Source organism: Macaca mulatta, chromosome 16, assembly GCF_049350105.2.
Source record: "Macaca mulatta isolate MMU2019108-1 chromosome 16, T2T-MMU8v2.0, whole genome shotgun sequence".
NCBI lineage: Eukaryota > Metazoa > Chordata > Mammalia > Primates > Cercopithecidae > Macaca > Macaca mulatta.
The window spans coordinates 68673054-68692872 of record NC_133421.1 but is presented as its reverse complement, the minus strand read 5'-3'; the positions used below and the strand labels follow the sequence as shown (position 1 = coordinate 68692872).

Below are 19819 nucleotides of genomic sequence, written 5' to 3'. Positions count from 1 at the left end.
CCATCTCAAAAAAAAAAAAAAATTGGGGATGGTAACATCTCTCCTTAAGGGCACACTTAAGCGACAGCAGAGGAGTGAGGGCTGCTTAACTGCCAGGCTCTGGCCTAAGAGGAGTCTGCAACTTTGGGCTAAAGCACCATTGCTGAGGCCAGCACAGGGCACTGGCCCCACCAGGGTGTGCCTCCATCCTGCCCCCGGCGTGCTCTGCCTCCTCAGCCTGGGATTGAGCGAATTCTTTTTTTTTTTTTTTTTTTGAGACGGAGTCTCGCTCTGTCACCCAGGCTGGAGTGCAGTGGCCGGATCTCAGCTCACTGCAAGCTCCGCCTCCCGGGTTTACGCCATTCTCCTGCCTCAGCCTCCTGAGTAGCTGGGACTACAGGCGCCCGCCACCTCACCCGGCTAGTTTTTTGTATTTCTTAATAGAGACGGGGTTTCACCGTGTTAGCCAGGATGGTCTCGATCTCCTGACCTCGTGATCCGCCCGTCTCGGCCTCCCAAAGTGCTGGGATTACAGGCTTGAGCCACCGCGCCCGGCCGGATTGAGCGAATTCTTAAAGGCTGTTGGGTTGGAGGGCACTTGCATGTCTTGGGCCTGCCCTGGGCAGACCTAATATTTTGGGCACTTAACACAGAAGCTACCCACTCCCTGAGTGCTGGCCTGCCTGTCCCTACAGGGCACATGCTAGTGCTGCCTGACCTTGGTCACGGGCCAGGCACTGACTACTTCAGACCTCAGGACGGGGCCCTTCCCCAGCCCCCCACATACAAGGCTGCCCTCAGTCCTCTGGTTTTTATTTGCCTGATCCCCCGCAGAGCTCCTGCCCTGGGGGCTGAGGAAGGAGTGACTCCAGGGCATACACAGGGACAGATGGACAGGCTAGAGACTGGGAGGTGGGGGTGTGGAAACTGGGCCACCAGCTCCTGAGGGGGAAGGGGAGATGAGTGAGGGAGTGCCAGGGTCACCAGAAGAATGGAGCAGGCTTCCCCAGGGGTCCCTGCGGCTTGGGCACCCCTGCCTCCTGGCTCAGCCTGCTTTCCTCCGCAGCCCGTGCTGCCACAGGCAAGGAAGCTAAGGTGAGTAGAGGGGATCTTCCCCGAGAGAACCCTGGCTTGGTGGGCAGCGTTCTCTGCAAGGGTAGCCTTGACTGGGGGACTCTTGTTGAAGAAGGGTGGCAGGTGTCCATGGCCCCTGGCAGGTGGGGCTAGCACTGCCCATGCCGTTCCTCAGCTGGGGCTCAGTGCCGGGCTGCCCTCGGGACTGTCGCTCACCAGGCACTCGTTGGATTTGAAGCTCGCCAGGGACTTGCAGCTGGGAATGGAGGCCAGGGAGCCGCAGAGGCCCAGCATGGAGGGCGTGGGGTCCTTCCCTGGGGAGAGAGGGCGGGTGAGGCCGGGCAACCAGTCTGCATGTGTGGGAGTTGGTAGAGGGGTGGGCAGTGAAAGGGCAGCCCTCAAGTCACCCCCCAGGGGACCTTGATATATTCCAGAGCATTTGCCATTTTCAGTTAAACTTTGGTTAAGCACCTGCCTGTGCCAGGCACGGCGCTGGGGACACTGTATTGTAATCGTCAGTTGATGTCTCTGTCTCCCCCTGAGGGTCATCCTCTCTCTTTGTCCATTTATTAAATACACAGTGAGCACTCGCTCTGTTCCAAGCACTGGGGATACAGAGAACGGACAAGACACGGTCCCTGCCCTCACGGAGCTCACAGTCTGGTGGGGGAGACAGACACACAGACAATCACAAACAGTGTGATGGGGCTACATGGCCACAGCCTGCCTTGTCTCAAAGAAGGTCTAGGGTCATCCAATACAGTGTGGTTGCTTATAAAAAAGAAAAGACGGGTTATCCAGGCATAGGGAGAACTAGGATGGGAAAAACCAAGGTGAAGCCAGGGATGAGGTCAACACAAAGTGCATGCGTTGAAGTCCTGGGCATTCGCTCGAAGGGAGCCACTAATTTGGCTCTGAGCTTCCTGGCAGCCAAAGAGAAGGGGAAAACAATGGTCAGGCAAGTAGTTCACAGTGTGCATGAGATAAGAGCAAATTAGTCTGAGGAGTTCCTCTAGAGTTTGTGAGCCCCCTGAGGATGTCATGACACTAAAAAGCCACTAAGCCCTCACCACATGACAACACTGGTGATTATCAACATCCCCATTTTACAAAGAATGGACTCATGGAGATAAAGTGATTGACCAAGCTCACATGGTTAGAGGAAGCACAGCCAGGATTTATGTTGGGTTCTGCATATGCTGGGTTCTGACACCCCAAGTAAGCTCTCAATTGCTGTGCTAAGCCCTCAAAAAAGGCCGAGAGAGGCCGGGCACAGTGGCTCACGCCTGTAATCCCAGCACTTTGGGAGGCTGAGCCGGGTGAATCACTTGAGGTCAGGAGTTCAAGACCAGCCTGGCGAAACTGTCTCTACTAAAAATGCACCAATTAGCCGCGCGTCTCTAAAAATACACAAATTAGCCACGTGTGGTGGCGGGAGCCTTTAATGGCAGCTACTCAGGAGGCTGAGGCAAGGGAATCCCTTGAACCCGGGAGGCGGAGGTTACAACGAACTGAGATTGCACCACTGCACTCCAGCCTGGATGACAGAGTGAGATTCTGTCTCAAAAAAAAAAAAAAAGAAAAGAAAAGAAAGGCTGAGAGAATGAAAGAGGCAATGGGCTAGGACGTGCCTCGAGGCCTCAGGGCCTTGCCTCAGCCCTTCCTGGAGGGGTACTGGGTGTTGGGGTTGGGGGAGCTCACCAATGGGACCCCAGGGCTCCTCGTCCCGTGTGCCCTCTCCCAGGCGCTGGGAGTCCGAGCTCAGACTGGCTTCAGCTGACAGGGGCTCCGTGCTCATGAAGCTGTGTCTGCGGCAGAGCGAGAGCTGGTGCACCGGTAGAGGAAGCCCTTCTTCCCCAGGACGACCCGCTCGCAGGCCCAAGCCGCACCCGGCTGGGGCTTACCTCCGGTAGAGCTTGGAGTTGCTGGCGCCCTCGGCCCCATTAAGCGTTCCCAGTGAGGGCCATTGGTTGACCAGGGGTGTAGTGAGCTCCTTGGAACCCTGGGCCAGAGGGGCGTGGTCACTGGGGATCAGACCTGTCCTGGGAGGGGGAGGAGGAGTCAGGCCTGGCTGGAAGTAGGAGAAGTGAGGAAGGAGATTCAGCAAGGGGATGAGGGAGGGGTCAGGAATGAAATCTGAGCGGCAAAAATGGGGATACGGTGTTGGGGTCAGTGGGCCAGATCCCGGGAAGAAGTGGAGGTGGTACTGGGGTGGAGGGGTGACTGGGAGTTGGAGGGAATGGTACAGTGTTGTAGGGGTCAGTTGGGGTGATGGGGGCTTCAGTGGAGAATAGTGTGGGAATCCCTGAAGGGTAAGGTCGTCTTGGGGATCCTGCCGCAAGATCAGGGTGATGGAAAGGCTTAGAGAAGAAGTGTTACAGGGATCGGCAGGGGTGAGGTCGGGGGTCACAGCGGGTGATGACGGTCAGTGAGCCTGTGGTGCAGGTGAGTGAGGTGATGAACGCTGGGAAGTGTGCAATCGTGTTGAAGGTTGAAGAGCAACACCCAAGGTCCTCGTGAGTGACGTGGGGTCCCTGCAGTAAGGTTGGATGGCCACTCTAGCTGAAGGGTAACTGAGGGTGAAGTGGGGCTCTGGCTGTTGGAGGTCACTGGATCTTATGCTGGGGGCAATGTTAGAAGATCATTGTGGGCATCTCGGGGTGGGCTGGCTGGATCAGAGGGTTGATGCTGGAGAGTTGGGTGCTCGTGTCGGGTGATGTTAGAGTCGATGGAAGTGAAGATGGGGTTCGCCCGATGATGTGGTCGGGGCGGCCGGGGTCAGGGGTTAGGGCAGGCCATGCGCTCACAGCTGCTCCTGCAGCTCCAGGATCACGCCTTCCAGCTCCCTCTTCTCGCGCTGGTTCTGCGCCGCCGCCTCCTCCAGCTGCAGCTGCAGCCGCCGGTTCTCCGCCTCCAGGTCCTTCAACTGCGACTCGCGCAGACGCACCAGCTCCTCCAGGTAGCCCTGCGGGGCGCCGGCTCAGCCCGGGCGGCGGGGAAGACTTCCCGGCCGCGGCCCGCGGCCCCACCCCGCCCCGCCGCGCCCCAGGATGCCCGAATCCCCCGCGCCGGCCCGCCCGCCCCCCAGACCCGCTATCGTCGCGCACCTTCTGCGCGTAGACGATGCGGAACTTCTGCTCCATCTTGTGCCATTTGCTGTACCAGCTGTCTTCGTCGGTGACGAGCGGCAGGTACGGGTGCTCGGGCGAGTTGTCCTCGCTCGTGCTGCTCTCGGCGCTGTGCCGCTCCTCCTCGTCGGTCAGGTAGTCGTAGCTTGGGAGAGGGAGTAGTGGGCACGGCCGGTCCCGCCCCTCCCCACGCGCGTCTGCGCTGGCCGCCGAGGGCAGGGGGACCAGGATGTCCCCAGGATGTCCTGAGGACCCCCCCGTCTCCCGCCCCGCCGCAGTCATGGAGCCGCTCACCTCTGTGTAAACTTTAAGTAGGGCGTGTAATCGATGACCACGGGTGTCTTCCCGTCCAGGACTTCCCCCTTTAGACAGAAGCTGAGGCAGAGGAGCCACAGGGTTGGGGGTGGGTGTGAGGGGTTGGGGTAGGACATTTGTCGGGGAAACAGCCCCCTCCACCACTGCCCTCAGGCAGACCCCACCTGAAATCGATGGCGCTCAGTCCGATCAGCATTCCGGTGAGGATGGTGGCTTCGTCCCGCAGCATGATGGCTCCAGAGTCGTAGAACCGTCTGTGGGGAGGCAGAGGGCCTGACAGTGCAGCAGGTCCCTGGAGTCCCTCCCCAGAGCTGCTGTTGTTGGCTTACTGCCACCCCATCCTGAAGGAAGGCCAATTCTCCTTCCTGATATGCACGCAGGCCTGGAGCCTCTCTCCCCCCTCAGCCTGGGGCTGGCACCTGTGGCCCCATCACCTAGAATGAGTGCTCCCTGAGCCGACTCCTCCCTCTGAGCTACCCCTTCCTCATCAAGTACTGGGTTACCCAGATCCTTCATATCAGGAAGCGAGTCTTAATCATTAGTGCTTGGTATACAGTAGGTGTGCAAAAAATGTGTTGACTTGAACCTGGAAATGTGTAGACTGAGGAATGGAATTCAGCAAAAACATCAGGCTGGCTGTGGCCAATTGGGATGCGGAGGTACACGCCCCCTGCCACACCCAGACAGTTTCAGATGCACCTGCCCACATAGGCACACTTCTCCTTGTAACCCCTTGACTCAGGCACCCAACCTCCCTGTGAACCCACAGTGCAGGGGTTGAACTCCCCACATAAGGACTCTGTGTCCGTGAATAGCAAGTACAGAACTGCCGCTGTAGTTTGGAGAGCCAGAAGGGCTGTGTTGTAGGTCATGGAGCAAGCCAACACATGAGATGGTGCATAGCTGAGGCTCATCCAGAGGTGTGCCAGGGCGGAGTGTGCTGGGCAATGATGTCGAATAATGGGCATTAGATTTGACTTGCAAGTGATGGTGGCAGTGGTAAAACTTTGTCCTGGGGCCGGGTGCGGTGGCTCATTCCTGTAATCCCAGCACTTCGGGAGGCCGAGGTGGGAGGATCACCTGAGGTTGGGAGTTTGAGACCAGCCTGACCAACATGGAGTAACTAAAAATACAAAATTAGCAGGGCGTGGTGGCCTATGCCTGTAATCCCAGCTACTCAGGAGGCTGAGGCAGGAGAATGGCTTGAACCCGGGAGGCAGAGGTTGCAGTGAGCTGGGATCGCACCATCGCACTCCAGCCTGGGCAACAAGAGTGAAACTCCTCCTCAAAAAAAAAAAAAAGAGTTTGTCCTGGGACTGCAGGCCAGGCTGGAAGAGGGAAATCAGCCGTGCATGCTGGTGCTGGGACTTGTAGTCCAGGAACTGAAGGATGCTGCAGGAACTTAAGGATCAGCTGTGTTTGGGCAATGCAGGTGCACCCTGAGGCCTGTGGTCTGAGTTGCCTGGGAAGTCTGACCTGGTGGTCCGGGTGTCGCGCAGAGCCGTGGTGATGTATTCTGACATGCGCTTCTCCATCAGTGCCACCCGGATCCATGCCCGGCCCTGGAAATCACGTTCACTTTTACTTGCTGCCCCAGAGAGACTCATGTGTCCAGCATCAGGTGTGGGCCCTTCTCCCCTGGGCTGTGGACAGGCGGTGAGGACCAAGAAACAGGCAGGCCCCCTGTGTCCAGAGCAGAGAGCAGTTGCTTGCTCCAGGCCCCTCACCTTGGCCCGGGCTGTGCTGATGTTCTCCATATTCTCGATGCTGCTCACACAGTTGTTGGGCACTTTGCTGCAGGCCAGCCGGATATAGTCCCAGAAGCCCCGCTGCCCGTCTGAGCTGAACCAGCTCACTGGACCTGCTGGGGCACAGGCTGAGCCAGGGCAGGGAGCGGACTCAGCAAGACCAGGGAGTTTGGAGAGGGTCCATGTAGTGAAGCACTCACATGCATAAGTATAAGCAGCCTCCTCCCACAAAGATCTGTGCATACACATGCATGTATGCAGTGGGCACCCCAGCATATAGCTTGCCCACTGATGGGGATTGTAGGCCAAAGGCGTCTCCCACTTCCCAGATCTGTACACAAGCTTCTGCACATGGTCCAGGATGGGGGCCAGGGTCAATGAGGGGATTCAGAGTCCATGGAGTATATCAGAATGAGGTGGCTGGGAGCTAAAGGCTGGGAGTTGGGGAGGGACCACTGGAGGAGGGACCCTGGGCCCACCTTTGAAGCGGTGGCTGAGGATCTGCTCTAAAATGGCTGCAAAATTGACAAACTCCTCTGATGAGTCATCGATGGGCTCCGCTGTGTACTTCTCCAGCAGCGTTTTCACAGAGAACCTGGGTGGCAAGGTGGGGAGACAGGGCAGTGGGGTGTCAGGTGAGGAAACAGGCTGAGACAGGGAGCAACTGGCAGAGAAGAGGTCAGGAAGGGCATGGATGTGGTGGGGGGCAGAGGGAGCGGGGAGACAGGCAAGACTACAGTGACCATAGAGGTACCATGTCATGTGGAGTGAGAGGGTGGCAGGTGGGGAGGGAGGGTGACAGGTGGGAGACTGATTGACAAAGTGGGTGACAGGAGAGGTGACACCCAGAGAAAGGAAGCTTCGGGAACAAGGGGTGAGAGGGACTGAAAAAATAGGAAGATGAGGCGCCACAAGCCGGGGGCGGTCCCAGAGCCTGTTCCCCCAGACCACCCTTCAGGGTCTGTGTGTGCGAGGCTTGGGTCAACTAGGTGTTAGAAGCCGGTGTGTGCCCCACCCTGAGCTGTCTTCTGTGATTGCTGGAACAACCTTCAGTCCCTTTTGGGGATGGGGTCACCTGTACCAGGGCATGTGAGTTGGCACTGTGCACATGGAGTGTGGGCATGTGCAGGTGGCCAGGTGGGCTCCCAGCACACAGATACCCCCTTCCCCCTTTCCTTCCCGGCTTGGCCTCCCACACACCAGCTGCCCAGAACCAGGCAGTGCAGAGCTGGGCGGGGGTGGGGTGGGGAGGTGCGGGGTATGGGCCTGACACAGACACTGGGCAGGAGGGGGCATTGGCAGCAGATCCTTGGAAGGGGCTTGGGGGCCTAGCTTCTTAGGAGGAAGGGACCAAGGGAAACCTGTGGAGCTGAGGGACTGAAGCCATGCAGTGCCCCCTCTCCAATCCTGTCTACGCCTCAGGCTCCCTCTGCAGTCACTACCCCTGCAATCTCCCCCTGCCATCCCTGCAGTGGAGTGGGGCAGGGATGAGGACACAGTTCCTAACATCCCATGATTTCCCTGTTGTGGGTGGCAGAGCAAGGGCGGGGTGTCCAGGGATAATGGGAGCTGCTTGGAAGTGTCCTTTTCTTCTTATATTTATCAAGCTCTATAATGTGCCAAGCACAGTACTTTGTCTGCACTACCTTATCCATGCTCAGCCCTGAAAGATAGGCCCTCTTATCACTCTCATCCCCATTTTACAGATAAAGAAATTGATGGTCCAAGAGGTTGACTGATCTGTTCAGAGCTACATGGCTTATGAGGAGTCAAGCAGGTATGTCTGATTCTGATTCTGAAGACTCTGCTCTTTCTGCTACATCTGTGGCCTCCTGGCAGCTATCGTGAAGACCTAGGCCTGGAGCAGCCCCTGCTCCACCGCCCTTTGTCCTCTGCACCACAAGTCTCCAGCCCTGGAGCACTGACCTCTGCGGCTCTCAGGCCAATTGCACAGCTGAGCCGTTGTCCCCCTTCCTTTTGAACTTAGAGTTGATCTGGCCTGAGATCAGAGCCAGGTCAGTCTTGGGGTTGCACTAGAGGGAGGCAGCCTGCTGGATTCAAATCCTGTTTCCCTGTGACACTCATGTGGCCTTGGGCCCCTCTCTGAGTCCCCTCTTGCCAAATGCAAATGGGAACAATCGTACCTGCCTCATTACATTTTGGTTGAGAGCCCAGGAAGGGTTGGGAGATGGTAGGTGCCTAGGGCTGCTGGGCAGGGATGGTAAGGAGCGGGGCTGTGGCTGGGAAGGCTGGCCCTGCTGAAAGCAAGCCTGTGGTTGGGGCATTATCCCAGCTTCACTATGCCCACCCTCCTGCCAGCTTGATTTCTCCTGGTCATCTGGGTCAGACAATGATGGGGCCTGGACTGGGTTCAGCATGGCAACCATCTGGTATCTGTCCTCAGGGGTGCCACAGAGGTGGTCATTGCCCCCGGGAGCCCCGTGGTGTGCTCTCTGATAGGAGATGCAGTGGCTGCTGCAGGTTACCATGGAGACAGCGAGGCCAGGGCCCAGGGGAGCCCACGGCCTGCTAAAGGGAGCTGTTCTGGGAGCTGGAGGCAAACCATGTGACAGTGATGAGGCAGCAGGGGCCTAGGGGTTACTAAGCCTTTGTCACATCACTGACCCCCCAAAACTCTATCCTTCCCTCCCAGTTCTAAGCCACCTTCAGCCCTTCAACTTCTTCTTCTCTGGCCTATGTCAAGGAGAGTTCCCTCATTCCCCTCACGTACTCAAGAGGCTCAGCTAACTTGGCAGGCAAGAGAAAAAAGAGGAACCTAGCAGGTAGAGAGCAGAGAGGGCCAGGAAGAACGTCATTAGGAAAGGGTTCTTTCTGTGTGCCAGACACTGAGCTAGGCTCCTACATGGATGATGCCATTATCATTCTTTGGTATGACTGTGACATCTAAAATGAGGATGATGGGGCACCCAAGGCCCAGAGTGGTTAAGAGACCTCCTCAAGGTTGCGCAGCTAAAGCTGATGGAGTAAGAGCTTGAACCTCGGACCATCTGGCCCCAAAGACAGAAATCTTTGTTTTACAACACACTGGTAGGGGTTGGGGGGAATGAGGGTAGAGGCAGTGCCCTGCACTGTGGGCTGGGCCATTGCTACACTCTCTTCTTCCTTAACGTTCCAGGCATTTCTGCAGAGGTCTGATGTGCACAGCACTGTGCTGGGCACTAGGGATATGATGCTGGGAGACAGATGCAGTGTGGTTGGGTGTGTGCCCAGGAACCTGGAAGGAGCTATGGGAGCCAGGAGCCAGGGCATCAGGTGGGCACTAGTGGGCCTCAGGGTATCAGGTGGGCTTCAGCAGAGCTGAGGCCTACGTGGCAGGCAGGTGGGGCTGGCAAGGGAAGAGTGAGCCCTGTCCCCAGGAGCACCCTGCCCTGAGGGAGCAACACCTGATAGGCATGGAGGCCAGAGGAGGTTGCAGCTGACAGGGGATCCCAGCACCAGAGGAGAGTGCAGGTGTGGGCTGCAGGGGGAGTGGCTGAGCAGCTGGCCATGCCCTGGTTTTGGGACAGGGCAGGGAGGGTGAGTCACTGCAGGTTTGAAGTGGACAGGATCACTTCCTGGGCCCCACAATAGCGGAGAATCTTCCCAACCCAGGAACCGTTCACCCTCAGAGACCAGTGGCCGTGCCCTCCCGGTCTTCTCCCCTATAACCTGGAACCCAGGCTCTTGGTCCTTCCCACGTCTTGGGCGGTGCCCCTCTCCCTTCCCTGGAGGGATTCATGGGCTCTGCCCCCATGCCCAGTTGACCCTGCCCATCCCTGCTCCAGAATCTGAGCATTGGAGAACCCCACCCCAGAGGGTCAGTTTGACATGGGTGCCAATGAGGGTATGCTTGGAGGGCATTCATCCCCCCATGGGGTCCCCTCTGCCCATCCCGCCCCACTCCCAGCAAGGGAGCCAGCCATCCCCACCTCCTTCCCCCTCACACAATGTCACTTCCTGGTTCTCACAGGAAGCTGCAGTACCAATTAAACACCCCTCACCCCTCAGGCCCAGGCCCCGGCATAGGCCACTTGGCCTAGAAGGGTAGGGACCAGACTGCAGCTCCCTCTCTGGGTTCTGGGCCTGGGAGGGACAGTGGACGCATTATTCTCGACTCTTTGCTCCCCTCCCTTTTCTCCGCGGCAGCGCTCCGTCCGGGTTTCCGCAGTCCACCCCAACCCCTCTCTCTGATCACCCCAGCCCCCGCCCGCCAGCGGTGCCCACCTGCATACGGTGATCAGGTTCTTACGCTCCACAGCCACATTGCGAGAGGATGCTTTCTTGGAGGACAGCCCCAGAGCCATGGTGGTCTGGACAAAGCTCGCTTCCATCCAGATGTGCGGCCACTGCTGCCGCCGCCCGCTGCCCCCCACCCCACCCGGAGCCCCAAACCCGTCGCTGGATCACGGCTGGGCCCTCTGTCCGCCGCGGCCCCTCAACCCTTCCATGGCCATTCCCCTGCCTCTGCGCCTGGTGCCCGGCCCCCTCGCTCCCTCCCCCGGCAGCGATGCCAGAGCAAAACAAGGCCGGGGAGGGAGCTCTCCGAGGTGCTGAGCCGGGCCCCGTCAGCCCCTCCTCCAGCCGCCCGCCCCCCTCGGCCAGTGACGTCAGGGCCCTCGGGCCCCGCCCCCCAGCAGGCCGAGGACCAATCCGCAGAGGGTGCAGGGTCTGGGGGGAGGGGAAGAGCCGGGGCCCCAGGGAGGGCGGAGGGGGTTCCCGGGAGAAGCAGAGATTGGAAGGAGAAGCAGGGGGCCTGCCCTCCACCCCCACACTCTGGGCCCGAGACTCCTCGCTCCTCCCTGCCTCGAGTCTCTGGCTCCGACCTCTCTACTCCCTTGTTTCTGACCTGTGCTCCGTGGTGTCTCTGATCTCCCCCTGCCGCTGGGGGAAAGGAGGTCCTCACCTCCGTGACCCTCGTCCCCTCCCCGCCCCCTACCCGTTCAGCCCCGGCTTTCTCGGCGAGGTGGGGGCTGCGTGCAGGGAGCGCAGGTGGCTCCGGGCTGCTAACCCAGGAGGCTAAGGAGCAGCCCTAGAGACTGCATCTGCGTGTCTGTGCCTGGGCTGGACCCGCCTGCACCAGCCAGGCCGAGCCAACCTCTCCTGGGGTGGAGGATGGGACTCCAGACGAAGCCTAAGGGTCCAGCGCCTGGAACCACTTGGGACAGAGAGTGGGGAGCAGACTGGCAGCGAAGGGCCCTGGGCTCTGCGGAAGTTCCCAGCGGCAGAGCAGGCGCCTACAGTGGTGCCAAGGCAACCGGAGGGGGTGGTGGCCCACCCCCTCGCACCACCCCAGAGCCATCTGGCCTAAGGTTAACCCCTTGGCTGCCGGCATTGCTGCATAGTGCCATCAACCCTCTCTGAATGGGGTCATTGATCTCGGGCAAGGCCAGGAGTGTCCTGTAAAACTGGTTGCAGTTTCTCCCTGGGGGTGGGGGAAAATGCAGGCATAGTCTGGTTTCCCCCCCTACCCCCCGCCCTTGGCCTCCTATTCCTCTCTCACATCCCTGCTCCCACCTGCCCTGTTCCTCTATTCAACCTGTTCCAGGATTTTCAGCGGGGGGGTTCCCCTTCACCTGCTGGAATCCTCAACTCCCACATAAAGCCTTTCTGTGTTTATTAAAGGGCCTCTACCCAATTTCTCCATCTGCCCCTAGGAACATTCCTCCCAGGACTCACTCGTACCTATTCTCCAACTCTGCCTACCTGCTCAATTCACCTGATGCTCTGCCAGTGGATTGCTGATGTCTCTACATTGATTCAGATTTGCACCCACATCTGAAAATAATCAGCAGGAAGGGACCCTCTGTCACCACAAGCGGAGGAGGAGGAGACGAAAGAGCCTGGTTTTGACACCTGGAGACTGACTCCTAGCTCCTGATTCCTAGCATGAGATCTCACGTTTATGCAGCCTCAGCCTCAATTCTTGGCTTCTGGGACCTCTACCTTTTTTACTTTTTTTTTTCAATTATTTTTTGCATGTCATCCTTGCACAGTGGCCATGCTAATCTTCTCTGTATCATTCCAATTTTTTAGCATATTAGCACATTCCAATTTTAGTATAACCTTGGTCTTTTCAGTCCCTCTTCCGTCATCTTGCTCTTGCCTCACGTGTAGAAGTCCCTCTTACCATTCTCCTGCCTCCAGATTGCCAGGGGCAATCATGATGGGGTTTTTTTGCTCTTTCTCCAAATGAGGGCACGTGATGTTCTTTTGGGGTTTATTTTGTTGTTGTTGTTGTTGTTGTTGTTTTTGAGACGGAGTCTCGCTCTGTCATTCTGGCCAGAGTGCAGTGGCACGATCTTGGCTCACTGCAACCTCCGCCTCCCAGGTTCAAGTGATTCTCCTGCCTCAGCCTCCCAAGTAGCTGGAATTACAGGCATGCACCACCATGCCCAGTTAATTTTTGTGTTTTTAGTGAAGACAGGGTTTCGCCACGTCGATCAGGCTGGTCTCAAACTCCTGACCTCAGTGATCCACCTGCCTTGGCCCCCCAAAGTACTGGGATTACAGGCATGAGCCACCACGCCCGGCCTATCTTAACCATTCTTAAGTGTACAATGGAGTAGTACTAAGTACATTCATAATTTTGTGCAGTCATCACCACCCTCCAACTTCTGAACTCTTCATTTTGAAAAACTGAAACTATCCATTAAACAATAATTCCCCATTCCCCACTCCCCTTACCCTTGGCAACTACTATTCTACTTTCTGGTTCTATGATTTTGATTACTCTAAGTACTTCATATAAGTGGAATCATATAGTGTTTATTTTTTATGTGACTGGCTTATTTCACTTAGCATAAAGTCCTTAAAGTTCATCCATGTTGCTGGGCATGGTGGCTCACACCTGTAATCCCAGTACTTTGGGAGGCCAAGGTGGGCAAATCACCCGAGGTCAGGAGTTCAAGACCAGCCTGGCCAAAGTGGTGAAACCCCATCTCTACTAAAAATACAAAAATTTGCCAGGCATGGTGGCACATGCTTGTAATCTCAGCTACTCAGGAGGCTGAGGCGGGAGAATTGCTTGAACCCAGGAGGCGGAGGTTGCAGTAAGCTGAGATTGCACCACTGCACCACTGCACTGCAGCCTGGGCAAGAGTGAAACTCTGTCTCAGAAAAAAAAAAAAAAAAAAAACAGAAAAAAAAAAATTCATCCATATTGTATGTAACACATTACAGAATTTCTCTGCTTTTAAAGGCAGATTAATATTCTTTTGTAGGAATATGCAACATTTTGCTTATTGCTATGGCTTGAACGTGTCCCCCAAAGTTCATGTGTTGGAAACTTTTTGTTTTGTTTTCTTTTTTTTTTTTTGAAACGGAGTCTCGCTCTGTCGCCCAGGCTGGAGTACAGTGGCTTGGTCTTGGCTCACTGCATGCTCTGCCTTCCGGGTTCACACCATTCTCCTGCCTCAGCCTCCCAAGTAGCTGGGACTACAGGCGCCTGCCACCACGCCCAGCTAATTTTTTTTTGTATTTTTTAGTAGAGAGGGGGTTTCACCATGTTAGTCAGGATGGTCTTGATCTCCTGACCTCATGATCCGCCCGCCTCGGCCTCCCAAAGTGCTGGGATTACAGGTGTGAGCCACCGTGCCCGGCCTTTTTTTTTATTTTTTATTTTTGAGACAAAGTCTTACTCTGTTGCCCAGGCTGGAGTGCAGTGGCATGATCTTGGCTCACTGCAGCTTCTGCCTCACAGATTGAAGTGATTCTTGTGCCTCAGCATCCCGAGTAACTGGGATTAGAGGCGCACACCACCACGCACGGCTAAATTTTGTATTTTTAGTAGAGATGGAGTTTTGCTGTGTTGGACAGGCTGGTCTTGAACTCCTGGCCTCAAGCAATTCACCTACCTTGGCCTCCCAAAATGCTGTGATTACGACCATAAGTCTTCATGCCCAGCCTTCTTTCTTTTTGAGACAAGATCTCACTCTGTTGTCCAGGCTGGAGAGCAGTGGTGCAATCATAGCTCACTGCAGCTTCAACCTCCTAGGCTCAGTGATCCTCCCGCCTCAACCTCCCTAGCAGCTGGAACTACAGGTACCTGCTACCATGTCTGGCTAATTTTTATTTTTATTCGTTTATTATTTATTCATTTATTTTGTAGAGATGTAGTCTCACTATGTTGCCCAGGCTGGCCTTGAACTCTTGGGTACAAGCGATTCTCCCTTCTTAGCCTCCCAAAGTGTTGGGATTACAGATATGAGCTACCACACATGGGCATGTATAAGAAACTTAATCCCCAATTCACTGGTGTTGAAAAGTGGGACCTTCAAGAAATGATTAGATCACAAAAGGTCTACCCTCATGAACGGATTAATGCTGTTGTTTTGATAGCTGGTTCCTGATAAGAGGATGAGGATCAGGCCCCCTTCTCTCTCGCTCATGGTCTCTTGCCCTTCTGCCTACCACCATCAGATGATGCAGCAAGAAGGCCCTTGCCAGATGTGGGCCCCTCAATCTTGGACTTCCCAGCTAGCCTCCAGATCTGTAAGAGACAAATCTTTGTTCTTTATAAATTACCCAGTCTCACGTATTCTGTTAGAGCAGCACAAAGCAACTAAGACACTTATCCACTTATCCATTCATCCATCCATGGACACTTGCATTGTTTCCACATGTTAGCAATTGTGAGTAATGCTGCTATGTACATGGGTGTACAAATAACTCTTTGAGACCTTGTTTTCAATTCTTTGGGGTATATACCCAGAAGTGGAATTGCTGGATTACATGGCAATTCTGTTTTTAATTTTTTGAGAAGCTGCCATCCTGTTTTCTGTATGGCTGCACCATTTTTCATTCCTGCCAACAGTGCACAAGGGTCCAATTTCTCTTTTTTTCTTTTTTTCTTTCTTTTTTTTTTTGAGACGGAGTCTTGCTCTGTCGCCCAGGCTGGAGTGCAGTGGCCGGATCTCAGGTCACTGCAAGCTCCGCCTCCCGGGTTTACGCCATTCTCCTGCCTCAGCCTCCCGAGTAGCTGGGACTACAGGCACCCGCCACCTCGCCCGGCTAGTTTTTTGTATTTTTAGTAGAGACGGGGTTTCACCATGTTAGCCAGGATGGTCTCGATCTCCTGACCTTGTGATCCGCCCGTCTCGGCCTCCCAAAGTGCTGGGATTACAGGCTTGAGCCACCGCGCCCGGCCAAAAGTTTAGGTCTTGCATTTAGGTCTTTGATCCATTTTGAGTTAATTTTTGGATATAGTGTTAGGTAAGGGTTCAACTTTATTCTCCTACATGTGGATATCCGGTTTTCCCAGCATTATTTGTTTAAAAAACAAAAATCAAACAAACAAAAACCTGTCCTTTCCCCGTTAAATGGTCTTGGCATTCTTGTCAAAAATCAGGCTAGAGTACAGTGTCATAATCTTGGCTCATTGCAACCTCTGCCTCCTAGGTTCAAGCAATTCTCTTGCCTCAGCCTCCCAAGTAGCTGAGATTACAGGTGTGCACCACCACATCCGGCTAATTTGTTTTATTTTTAGTAGAGACGGGGTTTCACCATGTTGGCCAGGCCGGTCTTGAACTCCTGACCTCAGGTGATCCACCTGCCTCAGCCTCCCAACGTGCTGGGATTACAGGCCTGAGCCACTGCACCTGGCCTGATCAAGTTTAAGACTGCATTGCACCACAGCACTGCAACCTAGACAACAGAGCAAGACCCTATGTAAAAAAAAAAAAAAAAATCATTTGATCATAGGCCAGGTGCGATGATACGTACTTGTAATCCCAGCTACTCAGGAGGGTGAGGTGGGAAGATCACTTGAGCCCAGGAATTCCCGTCCATCCTGGTTAACATAGCAAGACCATATCTCTAAAAAATTAAATAAATAAAAAATTTAAGAAATCACTTGCAGACCAGGCACAGTGGCTAATGCCTGTAATCCCAGCACTTTGAGAGGCTGAAGAGGGCGGATCTCTTGAACTCAGGAGTCCAAGACCAGCCTGGGCAACATGGTGAAACCCCATCTCTACCCAAAATACAAAAAATTAGGCAGGCATGGTGGCTTACACCTGTGGTCCCAGCTATTCAGGAGGCTGAGGTAGGAGGATCGCTTGAGTCCAGGAGGCAGAGATTGCAGTGAGCTGAAATTGTATCACTTTCCTCCAGCCTGGGTGATAGAGCGAGACGCCATCTCAAAAGAAAAGAAAGAAAGAAAGAAAGAAAGAAAGAAAGAAAGAAAGAAAGAAAGAAAGAAAGAAAGAAAGAAAGAAAGAAAGAAAGAAAGAAAGAAAGAAAGAAAGAAAGAAAAGGAAAGAAATCACTTGCTCGTGTGTGTGAGAGTTTACATCTGAGCCTCTGTTCTATTTCATTGGTCTATATGTCTGTCTTTATGCCAATACCACTCTATTTTGATGACTGTAGCTTTGCAGTAAGTTTTAAAATCAGGAAGTGTAAGTCCTCCAGCTTTGTTCCTTGTTTATATTTCAACTTTTGTGATAATCATTTCCTTGCTTTTCTTTATATTTTTATCACCCATGTGTGCACCACCTATGAGCAGAACCTAGCAGAAGGACACTAATGGAGTCTAGGGAACTGGTTTGCAGAATCCCAGCCCCCTTCCAACATCAGAGAGCACAGAAAATAAGAATGAATTTGAAGCTGAAAGGCAATAAGCAAATAACTGGCCTGATCTACCCCTTTTTTCTACTCAGCTGTTACACAGCTGTCCATCATATTTGAATAATAACAGCTTCATCACTTTGTCTAATAGATGCAACTGTCCTTTGCTCAAATGAAGATGCTCTGGGGCCCTCCCCCAAAAGCAGAGATGCAAAGTCTCTACAGCAATGGGATCCGTCTCCGTGTGATGTGAATTCTCCTAGTACAGTCACATGTCCTCTAGAGTATTCTGCAACCTAAATTATGAAGGTCGTTACCAACAACAATCCTCATAAAAAATAATAAGAGAAAAGAAGGAGAGGAAAGTTAACCAATATTTAGAGAGTGTATACAATAAAACAAGCAAGAGAAAACATACCCATAGCTTCTACAGTCCTTGCTTCTATATCTGGTCAGAAGCTGATATTTATAACTTTCCTCTTCCATTACTTGTTCCATTTTTACTTTGCTCTGAGCCAGTCCCTCAATTCATTGGTTTGTTTGTTTTTGACCAGGTTGGGTGACCAAACATTTATTCTTATTTATTTATTTATACCAAGAGAGTATCAATTTCTCAACAAACCTTTATTTATTTATTTATTTATTTATTTATTTATTTTGGCGACAGGGTCTCCCTTTGTTGCTCAGGCTGGAGTACAGTTGTGCAATCACGGCTCACTGCAGCCTCAACTTCCCAAGCTGAAGTAATCCTTCCTACTTCAGCCTCACAATCACGGCTCACTGCAGCCTCAACTTCCCAAGCTGAAGCAATCCTTCCTACTTCAGCCTCCCAAGTAGCTGGGACTACAGGCATCCACCACCACGCCTGGCTAATTTATTTTTATATTTGTAGAAATGGGGGTCTCCCTATGTTGCCCAGGCTGGTCTTGAACTCTTAGACTCAAGCCATCTGCCCATCTCAGCCTCCCAAAGTGCTGAGATTACAGACGTGAGCCATCATGCCCTAGCCCAAATCTTTATTCTTTTTTTTTTTTTTAACTGGGTCTTGCTGTGTTGCCCAGGCTGGAGTGCAGTGGCACAATCTTGGCTCACTGCAATCTGCACCTTCTACAATCCTTGCTTCTATATCTGGTCAGAAGCTGATATTATAACTTGCCTTTTCCATTACCCTTGAAGGGTTGAAGGGATTCTTATGCCTCAGCCTACCGAGTAGCTGGAAATACAGGCACCCACGACCACACCTGGCTAATTTTTGTATTTTTTTTAGTAGAGGCAGGGTTTCACCATTTTGGCCAGGCTGGTCTCGAGCTCCTGACCTCAAGTAATCCACCCACCTTGGCCTCCCAAAGTGTTGGGATTACAAGCGTGAGCCACCGTGCCTGGCCCCAAATTTTCATTATTATTATTATTATTATTATTGAGTCAAAGTCTAGCTCTGTTGCCCAGGCTGGAGGGCAATAGCGCAATCTCAGCTCACTGCAACATCCACCTCCCGGGTTCAAGAAATTCTCCTGCCTCAGCCTCCTGAGTAGCTGGGATTACAGGCACCCACCACCATGCCCGGCTAATTTTTGTATTTTTAGTAGAGACAAGATTCCACCATATTGGCCAGGCTGGTCTCTTGGCCAGGCTGGTCTCGAACCCCTGACCTGGTGATCCGCCCACCTCAGCCTCCCAAAGTGCTGGGATTACAGGCATGAGCCACCATGCCCGGCCTCCAAACCTTTATTCTTTTTTTTTTTTTTTTGAGACGGAGTCTTGCTCTGCCGCCCAGACTGGAGTGCAGTGGCCGGATCTCAGATCACTGCAAGCTCCGCCTCCCGGGTTCACGCCATTCTCCTGCCTCAGCCTCCCGAGTAGCTGGGACTACAGGCACCCGCCACCTCGCCCGGCTAGTTTTTTGTATATTTTAGTAGAGACGGGGTTTCACCATGTTAGCCAGGATGGTCTCGATCTCCTGACCTCGTGATCCGCCCGTCTCGGCCTCCCAAAGTGCTGGGATTACAGGCTTGAGCCACCGCGCCTGGCCCAAACCTTTATTCTTAAAATAAAGGTTTCAAGAATAAACCTTTATTCTTGAAATTAGCATTCTACAAATTGGAATCCTCAGAACTGTATTGCTCTTTTTTTTTTAACTTTTACCATTGGACACGGAAGTAGGACATGGCACACCAGGGTGTCCCCTGGATTCCAGACATAGTCCTCCCTGCCTTTCTTTTGGAGTTAGAACCCAGCTTACCCTTGGCATTTGGGATCAGTCATCCCAGAAGGTAACCCCTTTTTTGCTCTGAGCCCAGGTGAGAGCCTTCTTCCAGGTGGTGGAACCACTGCGGTATCTCCTCATGAAGGGATTCCTCCCTTAGTGTGGCAGATGCTGTCAGTGCCCTCCCATGTTCCCGAAGCTCTCGGGTTCACTGGATGAACTTCCACGTGCCAGAACCTGCAGCTCTTTGCCTGAGGGACTCTCCCTGGCCATTGGAGCCTGCTGGGCAGGCTGAAAGTTCTGGGGAATTATACTCCCAGCGGCAGCAACCTTCAGCCAATCCTGATGGGGATCGGTGCGTAAATACCCAGCTTCCTCATCCTTTAGGTCCTGGAGCTCACATTATGACTGGCTCCCTGAGTTCCCTCTTAGGATTAAGCTCTGGTTGTCCACGTGTTTTTTGTTGTTGTTGTTGTTTGTTTGTTTGTTTGTTTTTTGAGACAGAGTTTCACTCTTGTCGCCCAGGCTGGAGTGCAATGGTGCAATCTTGGCTCACTGCAATCTCTGCCTCCTGGGTTCAAGCAATTCCCCTACCTCAGCCTTCCAAGTAGCTGGGATTATGGATTATAGCCATGTGCCACCAAGCCTGGCCATTTTTGTATTTTTAGTAGAAACGGGGTTTCTCCATGTTGGTTAGGCTGGTCTCGAACTCCCAATCTCAGGTGATCCACCTGCCTTGGCCTCCCAAAGTACTGGGATTACAGGTGTGAGTCACCGCGCCCAGCCAGTTGTCCACGCTTTTAACTTGC

General features: G+C 53.6%; 1 protein-coding gene and 1 non-coding gene across 13 annotated transcripts; both read right to left on the bottom strand.

Moving 5' to 3' along the window:
• Positions 1-776: 776 nt before the first annotated feature.
• On the bottom strand, positions 777-10792 carry RUNDC3A (RUN domain containing 3A). Of its 12 annotated transcripts, none has more exons than XR_013406898.1 (12): positions 10469-10792; positions 6724-6839; positions 6224-6372; positions 5973-6058; positions 4661-4750; positions 4476-4556; positions 4161-4326; positions 3861-4018; positions 2958-3095; positions 2755-2861; positions 1525-1976; positions 777-1367 (listed from the first exon to the last, which is right to left on the bottom strand). XR_013406898.1 is itself a non-coding variant. In XM_015119859.3 (11 exons), exons 1-11 carry the CDS (start codon positions 10573-10575, stop codon positions 1225-1227), a joined length of 1341 nt encoding a protein of 446 aa, XP_014975345.1. In that variant the 5' UTR covers positions 10576-10792; the 3' UTR covers positions 777-1224. The 12 variants fall into 12 exon arrangements, 3 of the variants coding, with proteins under 3 accessions (XP_014975345.1, XP_014975346.1, XP_014975347.1); XR_013406900.1 differs by having other exon boundaries at positions 6224-6360; XR_013406899.1 differs by having other exon boundaries at positions 6224-6357.
• Positions 10793-12194: 1402 nt separating this feature from the next.
• Positions 12195-12296, bottom strand: LOC114673255 (U6 spliceosomal RNA). The gene has a single exon (XR_003723982.1). It is a non-coding gene; the product is annotated as a U6 spliceosomal RNA (small nuclear RNA).
• Between the last annotated feature and the right edge of the window lie 7523 nt (positions 12297-19819).

Bases quoted from the DNA above. Each gene is read 5' to 3' on its own strand.
- RUNDC3A (XM_015119859.3), bottom strand. From the start codon at position 10,575: ATGGAAGCGAGCTTTGTCCAGACCACCATGGCTCTGGGGCTGTCCTCC. The intron at 3,096-3,860 runs GTGAGCGCATGG...TCCCCCTCCCAG, and splicing joins CTGGAGCTGCAGGAGCAGCT to GACAGGTCTGATCCCCAGTG. The intron at 1,368-2,754 runs GTGAGCTCCCCC...CTCTCTCCCCAG, and splicing joins GGAGCCCTGGGGTCCCATTG to GGAAGGACCCCACGCCCTCC.